Source organism: Oncorhynchus tshawytscha, linkage group LG13, assembly GCF_018296145.1.
Source record: "Oncorhynchus tshawytscha isolate Ot180627B linkage group LG13, Otsh_v2.0, whole genome shotgun sequence".
In the NCBI taxonomy this organism is placed as follows: Eukaryota; Metazoa; Chordata; class Actinopteri; order Salmoniformes; family Salmonidae; genus Oncorhynchus; species Oncorhynchus tshawytscha.
The window spans coordinates 65,153,353-65,162,341 of NC_056441.1; the positions used below are offsets into that span (position 1 = coordinate 65,153,353).

Sequence of the window (8,989 nt, forward strand, 5' to 3'; positions counted from 1 at the left end):
GTGAAATACTGGAGAGGACAGGAAACATTGTAGCACTGAGTGAAATACTGGAGAGGGCAGGAAACATTGTAGCACTGAGTGAAATACTGGAGAGGACAGGAAACATTGTAGCACTGAGTGAAATACTGGAGAGGACAGGAAACATTGTAGCACTGAGTGAAATACTGGAGAGGGCAGGAAACATTGTAGCACTGAGTGAAATACTGGAGAGGACAGGAAACATTGTAGCACTGAGTGAAATACTGGAGAGGACAGGAAACATTGTAGCACTGAGTGAAATACTGGAGAGGACAGGAAACATTGTAGCACTGAGTGAAATACTGGAGAGGACAGGAAACATTTTAGAACTGAGTTTATAGGATGAAGTATAGTGAATGAGCTGGTAGTTCAGAATGACAATAATAAATATCTACTGTAATAAATAATGTATACTGTATATACTGGCAAACAAATAGCTTGAATGAGCAACAGATTCATTAAACCCATTTTAATAGTAATCGATTTGTTGATAAGATTGTGTGCCTTCAGTCTACATTTGTTCTGTTGTATAGCCATGCTGCCAACCCTTTACTTGATTCTATTGAAGTTGAATTCCATTTCAGAGAAAAGAGAACATACATGTTACAGTACTGTTCACCCTAAATGCACAGACACAAGGATCTGTGTCAAACAAAATTACAGTTAAATATATAAACACAAACAAAATAGCAAAAAAACGAAATTAAATTAAACATTACTGTATATCAAAACAATGAATGAAATGTTCTTAGTGTATGAACCATCCCTTCTGATGTGTCCAAAAAACGAAACTAAACAAATGATAAGAGTTTAAAGTTTCTATGCTATGCAAAGTCATCTGAATCGTTCACTCTCGCTACCTGCGTTGACATACCGATGGAAAAAGTAACATACAGTGTTCAAAAGTCGCCGTGTGACCCAGAAGGGAATATGTAAGTTAACTAAGTACCAGGTTTAATTACATGTGTTAACTGTACTTACTAAATTACATGTGTTAACGGTTCTGAGATTAGCATGGCAAAAATGGAAGGTATAACAGTGTCTCTCTGTTGATGGCACTAAATGAATGGCATAAAGTAACACCGTAGGCTTATGAATATAAATATCTAAATCTGACACACCTCAAGGTGTTTGGGTTTGCCAGGGCAAGTGATAATATCTGACACCAAAAAATACAATTTGCTGAGTTTTAGCCCATTACGATCAGGATAATACATCTAATAAAATCTAGAGAGCATAGCAGCAAGATAGAGAACCACATCCTCAGCAATATATATTTGGATACATGGTTAGCTCAGAGGATGTGAGATGTACAGAGTGGGTTAAAGACTATAGGTGGCTTCCCAAATGACACAATATTACCTATAGTGCATTACTTTTGACCAAGACCAATAGGGCTCTGGTAGGGCTCAAAAGTAGTGCAATATATAGGGAATAGGGTGGCATTTGTGACGCTGTTAAAGTCCTAGATCATTTAGATCCATTATTTTGTTGTGGTGGAAATCATTCAGTTGGGACATTCAGCCCTCGGTGGTAAATAATGTTAACAGTGTATGACAAATGACTCTCCCTGTTTGCTTCAACCTGAAGTCCTAAACGCCAGCTATTATTGGACGAGCGTTTGCATTACATTGCATGAGCAGACATGTGCACTCACTGCACTGGTGTCATACAAGTTTGTGTAGATCTAAAAGCGCGAGTGGGTTTTTAGTGTGTCCTTGTGATTCTCTGTTTGCATACATGGTTATTGAGGATGCCTATGGAGTATGCTGAATCAACTATTTGAAGTGGCAAAGGAGACACACAAGAATAGCATACTAGCAGCACATAAGAGGTTACAACATTCTATCTTAAATACTTTTCTTTAAAAAGCAAAAGTTGACTTATTAGTGACATCACAACAATACACTTGACCACCATGGAAATGGTGCATTTATCGTTTTGTCATATTCTTTTTTTATTATCATAGTTAGCTCGTTTCTTGTGCAACTGCTACATAATGACTCACATTCAAGATATTTGTCACTCAGGAACAGCTAAAAGGTATAAAAACAAACAAAAAATGTATACTGTCAGAAATAAATTGTGGTCCATGTTGTGAATTCATAACAGAAACACAGATTCTGAAAACTTCACCATTGTTCAAACGGGTTAATAACATGACAAAATAAGTACTCAAATATAGTTCAAAGAACAAAGTATTTGTTTTACAATGCATTATTATAATTTAATGTGACAAAGCCATTATTATAATTTAATGTTACAAACACCAGCTGGTAAGATTAAGCGATCACTGGTGTTTTTCCCACTTTTTTTCTTCCATTAACAAATTAAATACATATTGCATGCCACTATAGCAATGCTCATAACATATACATTTTTACGATCACCGTTTTGGTATAGCAAATATAAACAAAATAAGAATAAGTTATAAATAAGAAATAATCAGACAAAGCCTATGTTTTCTCAATCTTATGAATACTTAACACCCACAGTATAAGTTAATAAAGTCAAGCTACTGTATGTTTCAATACATCACCAGCATGCACAATACTGAATAATCGATATTATTGTAGTAATCATCTTACACTGAAGAAACAGTATAGTAGGCAAGTGCATTTAATAAAACAAACACAGAAGTAAACCACAAACTCTGCAGCTGCTTTAAGATCTGGTTTCTGTTTTAAACGGTCTCTGCCTTTAGATAGACTCTATTGGAGGTAAAGCTATGGTTCCAGTATCATATTTAGAGCAGTCAGAGGACAGTCACATTGGATTTAATGCCAAATTCGCCTAAAACTAGAAGTCATGTGAAAGAGGAAATTGATAAGTATTTTCTCCTTACCTCATTGCCATAATTGGCATTAACTTTACAATAAACAACTAACCTTTACAAAACATCTGCATTGTACTTTTTGGAGTTGATTTGGTCATATTAATACTTTTAGCTTTCCTGCACTCCCTTCAAGAGTGAGTGATATTATATATCATAATGGCTAGAAACTCGTGATGTCACAGAGAAGCACTTTGCAGGACCTTTTGTAGCACCACAGATCATAGAAATGCGCAGTTTCACATATGTGGACACTGGTTTGGTGCTGGAGATAATGAATATGAGGTTGAAAAGTGGCCGAGTTGACCTTTAAACTAGTACTGGAACCATTGCAAGCTATTTTTGTGAGGCACTCTCACTCAAGTGTTTTTTTTTCCCTTCCTCAAGTGTCTGCATCTCTATCATGCATAAACCTAACTAAGCAGCTTCCCTTGGTACAACGACACCAGTCCTTATGCCAGTGTGAGGCTGCCAAACCAATCCAACAACGACCACTTCAGGCGGATTGACTGACATTTCAGTGGTTTTGGCAAACGTCAAAGAGAAAATCAAGATGGCAGCCCTTTCAACCATTCATATATATTTCTATATATATTAAACTAAGATGTAACCTCCCCTCTCACCTTTCTTTTGATTCTTTTCTTTTAACACATGGAAAAATAAAGAACTGCTGCGGTACGATCATCAGCAAAAGCGGCTACCAAAGCCCACTGGCCCTTCATTATATATTTTTTCTAAGTGTGGTTTATTAATCTTTGTTACCCTCCCCTCCCTCATCATCCTGCTGGTCACTTGTCCACAGTGTTAAGTTGTCTCGGAGCAGCTGCATGATGAGAGTTGAGTCTTTGTAGGAGTCCTCGTTCAGGGTGTCCAGCTCAGCAATAGCGTCATCGAAGGCGGTCTTGGCCAGATGACAGGCCTGCTCAGGGGCATTCTGGATCTCGTAGTAAAACACAGAGTAGTTGAGAGCCAAGCCGAGGCGGATGGGGTGGGTGGGCTGCATGTGCTCTTTGCTGATCTCATGGGCCTCGTTGTAAGCCTTCTCTGATGATTCGATGACGGTGGCCCTCTTCTCGCCTGTGGCCACCTCAGCCAGGTAGCGGTAGTAGTCGCCTTTCATCTTCAGGTAAAATACCTTGCTCTCGTGCTGCGTCTCGTTGCAGTTCTTGATCAGGTAGTTATCCAGAAGGTTGAGCACGTCCTGACACACAGCCTCCAGCTCCTTCTCAATCTTTTCCCTGTAGGCCCGAACCATTTCAATCTTTTTCTCATTTCCATCTGCAGAGGTCTTCTGCTCGATGCTAGAGATCACCCTCCAAGAGGAACGGCGGGCCCCCACCACATTCTTATAGGCCACAGACAGGAGGTTCCTCTCTTCGTTAGATAGGGCCTCATTCAGCTCTGTTACCTGAGGAGGGGACAGAGCAGTGGTCATAAATGCACTATCTGGGCAGTGATTTAGGAAACTGTATAAGACAGCAAATAAACCCCTATATTATGCATTCATGAATGTAAACAGTTATCTTTCAACAATATCACGTATAGAAGGTGTGGTTTTACAGGAAATCATATCAGAGCATTTACTGTACTCTGTCACAACCTTATACAGTATCATACCTATAATATCTACTGTACAGTATGTTGTTCTTGGGAATGAGCAAGATTCAACTCATCATGTGCAATTCCCAGTTTCCATGGCAATCAGCCCATTTAGTGCACCAGTAGCTCCAGCTGTCATGTGGACAGCTAATGCTAGCAAGTGGAGAACCATATTCAAGATAGTGAGAGAGAGTGGGGGTTGGGACTGGAGAGGGGGCAGAGGATTGGAGGTAGCTATGTTCCCACGAGGAATCCAGGGGCAGCTGCAGTGTAAGTGTAGACGGTCAGTTGATCATCGCTCAGGCAGTTCATGTGTCTCCCTGACCTTCTCCTCTGCTTTAAACTGACCTTTTCATCTGTCTGAAACCCCATGTAATGCTATCACCCAGGACATGCTTTTCACCTACTACCTGACTCTATACGTACAGGGTAGGACGTAACATGTTAATTAATCCCAGGAATGTCAAATAGTGTACTGTAAAAAGTACAATTGATAAGTAACCTTTGAACTTTTAACGTTGTAAAACCTGACTTGGTCTAAATGCTACACCTCATTCCACTAACCTACAAGGTATTTAGTGGCTCTGACTAAAAGACATTGGGTAGCAAATTACAATAAGTAACCAAAAATATTCTCAACAGTTTAACCCACACACAAATGTCATATGCAGTATTTTCCCTGGGTCATTCCACAAATTCGGTGCCTTTTGAGATGTGTAACCTGGTGGAAAAAAATATTTTGATTTCACATACATTCTGTCATAAAGAGCACATGTTTAACTTAATAAAATTGTTTAACTTAATAAATGAAGGAGCACTTGAATGCACGTATATGTTTTTCATTGTTAAAACATTTCTAGTCTGTATATCTATGGGTAAACTGGGTTAACGTGTTATGCTCAACCCACTCTGTTTCCACCACAAAACACTAGAAAATGGCCAAAATTAGTAGAGCCAGCTCACCTGCTTTTAAACTATGATATGACTATTAGATGTTCAATGTTTATTTTATTTTTGATTTTCTCTTTAATTCTGCATTGTTGGAAAAGGACGCGTAAGTAGCATTTCACTGTCAGTCTACCTCATTTGTTTATTTTGAAAACATTTATTTTAATTTGAAATGGAATATTTTCACCATATTAAAATGAGAGTTCAGTTCAGGGACAGGTGTTTGTTTGTTTTTTCACCTTAAAATGAATCACTAATCACATGAAATAAAGAATAATATTCAGAAATTACTTTTTCAAAACAACAAAATAACTAGGGCTATAGAATGATGGTGAAATTCTGAAGTTAAATGTTTTAAAGTCATCCTGGAAGTCACAGAGGGTGAATTATCCATGTGGTCTATATGAAAGGGCACTTAATTTAATATTACAGGCTTTTAAAATGCAATATTGGTGCATAATTTCTATTTAAAATATCAAAGGGATGCAAAAGACACTCATTTTGTGGAATGACCCCCCTATCTTGAATATCACATTAAGAGCAACTGTAAAGACCTGAGACGCTCCGTACTATATCACTTCCAGTCCACTTCCAGATAACCTTACATCGATAAAACACAAGTTTTTTTTTATCTCCATCTAAATCAATATCGGCTAAATAATTAGATGATCTAGATTATAACTATAAGAGGGAAGATATAGACAGCACAAGGCTACAGTATAAATACAGCTACAGAGGAAATACAGCTTAATGGGTGGCCCATTCTAGCAAAGTGCTCTCATTGAGAAGCTAATATTTCTCTTTTCTGATGAGCTGATGTGACATTCCCCTCCCAGCCTGATAGAGGAGCAAAAAGAATGCGGCTGATAGGTGACGTCACAGACATCGTGTACATGGATGACAGAATGCTTCTTAGCAGGCATTTTTCCTTTCCAGCTTTAAATGCAAGAACACACAATTGACAGCTCAAATGCCATGGTATTACTAAGCAAATGTTCAATTACTATCTGATTGTTAGTCCATCTTGATGGATATGTAAGAAACATAAAGGCCAGAGAGTGCAAAAGACTACAAGTGATGTTGGAAAAGCCCATCATATGCATTACTTGTAGGTGAATCATCATTGTACCAAAATGCTGATGTCAGTCAATATAAATAAAGAGAGGCAGCCTACCATACTGATCTGAATAACTAATTGCCAGCCCAAACAATTATTGACGGGCTGGGTAAAAATCTGTTACGACTATCCTGAACACATTATGCTACTGTAAATACATTACATAATAAAATAAAACAAATGCCATTCAACGCATTCACTGACAAAGCAACACTGCTTATAATTGCATCTTACTGCATTGATGCATTAACTTCTGCAAACATGTATGCAGAATAATATTGTACTGTACTGTACTGTACTGGTCAAGGTGAAATCAGAACATAAAATTATACCTCTCATTGCTTTTTCCTGCCATCAAGTGAACCCTGGCTGCAGTGGCAAGGGATTTCCCATTGGAGAAGGGAACGAGTACACACCCCTACACTGCAAAAAGGCCCAGTTCTGACTGCATGGACTGACCCAGCAGATTGCTTAAAGGGAAAGGAATCCCACATGCACACATCACTAAAATGCCATTGCGTGCAACCAGAAATCTGCAGGAGAAATAGATCTAAATTACGCAGCCGATGAGACAGAAAGTGTTACTAGGTAATAATAATAATGGTTAAGATGTCAGGAGGAGACTGGGCATTTAGGTTTAGGGCCTAATGACAATGCATTTTTCACACAGTGTGAGACCTGTATCAATAAACCAAACAATAATGTACATTTCATTAAATTGCTTTAAAGAACACACAGCTTCACCCTATCCATATCCAGACATGCAGTATGCCTAGAGAGGCAACTGCACACGTTGACAGTAACACACAATGCGACATACAGGTGCAATGCAGAATGATAATGTGATCAAGTAACTTAATGTAGCTCAACTACTGATAACAAAAGGACCAATATCCAATCTGATCATTGACTCACTGCAATACGACAAAATACAGAACATTCTAGAGAAAATTATGCTGCCTCCTACATTTGTTTTGTGAAAAGAGCTGGAAACTGAATAACCATTTATTCAGAGAACATCTGTAGCCTCTATTAACAGACACATATATATATTCAATAGACGACAGATTTAACTCAAAAATATATTTTTTTTAAACTATTATTACTAGGCAATTATATAATTAAATCTAGATATTACAGGGAGATCAATATTCGAGCAACCTCACATGGCACAATCCTAAAGACCAATTCTAACTGATCTGAATTTAACAAATCACATGGGGAATTAAGTCCCACTGGGCATACATTAAATCAACGTTGTTTCTACGTAATTTCAATGAAATTACGTTGAACCAACGTGGAATAGATGTCTGTACCCAGTGGCATAGGACACATTTATCACATGTAATTTTATAACGCGAGGAACACGTTTGACAGAGAAATCAATGTTATTTGGTGCCTCTGAATACATTTCGTGGTAATATTACTCCACTGCATTTCTTTTAAAGACACGAAACTGGCACCGCCCAAGCACCGCCCAAGGAGCGTTCAATAGCATACATTGATTGCCTTTCTTGAATGTTTCTTGAATGTTTGAGCTCCACATGTAGGCTATTCTATTCGTTATAATTAAACAGTGATTGCGCCCTATGAAACAGACTTGATATTCTGAATGGTGTAGGCTAGTATTTCAATGCAGTGTAGTGATGTCTAGGATTGCTGGCAAAACCTTTACATAATCTAATATCAAAATGTTACATTTTTATACACATCACATCTCTAGGAATGGAATAAAATATCTAAATAGAGATAATTCATATTCATTATAATTACATTATAGAGAATTCAATGTTTCATTGAACACCAAATCATCAGTCCTTATTCGTAGGCTATTCACATGCAATGGTTTTGGAGACTTACCGATTTCATGGCAGCTGCCATGTCATCATATCTTTCAGCCTGTTCAGCCAGCCTGGCTTTCTGCACCAGCTGCTCGCGATCAACCATTTTAATATTTGGTTAGTGTGAACGTTATTCTATAGGTTTTGGGATAAAATGATATGTCTACTACTTGCAATGCCGTGAAATTCTGTGCGAACTTAGGCTGCAGCTGTTCTGTGCAGTCTGTGCTAGTGCCGACGGGACACCCTTTCTCGTTCCTCACACTTTCCCCCGGCTGCGTCATCACTCAGAAAGGTGGGTGTCTTGCTACTGATGTAACAGTCCTTACATGGGAATCCAGAGGTACTGCATATCTGGGATGAGAGCGAATCAGATTTCCTGTTTCATTCCCACTAGGCAATCAATGAGGGAAATTTAGTCCAATAGGACTCCTTAGTGATTCTAAACCTAACCCTTACCCTAACCAATAACCAGCCATAACCTTATCCTTAACTTCATGCCCACACCCTGGCTCAAGCATAACCATAATAACCCTAGTCATAACCCTAACCCTAGCTTCAACTCCACACCCCAGCCTAACCCTAAACCTACCACTACCTCTATCTAACACCTGTCACTGAACAAACCACTCA

At 38.4% G+C, this 8,989-nt stretch overlaps 1 protein-coding gene across 1 annotated transcript; it reads right to left on the bottom strand.

Annotated features, from left to right (window-relative positions):
- Positions 1 to 335: 335 nt before the first annotated feature.
- LOC112265502 (14-3-3 protein gamma-2) lies at positions 336 to 8,639 on the bottom strand. Its single transcript, XM_024442860.2, has 2 exons — positions 8,376 to 8,639; positions 336 to 4,259 (listed from the first exon to the last, which is right to left on the bottom strand). The coding sequence occupies exons 1-2, from the start codon at positions 8,460 to 8,462 to the stop codon at positions 3,600 to 3,602; spliced, it is 747 nt and encodes a 248-aa protein (XP_024298628.1). The 5' UTR covers positions 8,463 to 8,639; the 3' UTR covers positions 336 to 3,599.
- Positions 8,640 to 8,989: the final 350 nt, after the last annotated feature.

Bases quoted from the DNA above. Each gene is read 5' to 3' on its own strand.
- LOC112265502 (XM_024442860.2), bottom strand. From the start codon at position 8,462: ATGGTTGATCGCGAGCAGCTGGTGCAGAAAGCCAGGCTGGCTGAACAG. The intron at 4,260-8,375 runs GTAAGTCTCCAA...TCCCCTCCTCAG, and splicing joins TGGCAGCTGCCATGAAATCG to GTAACAGAGCTGAATGAGGC.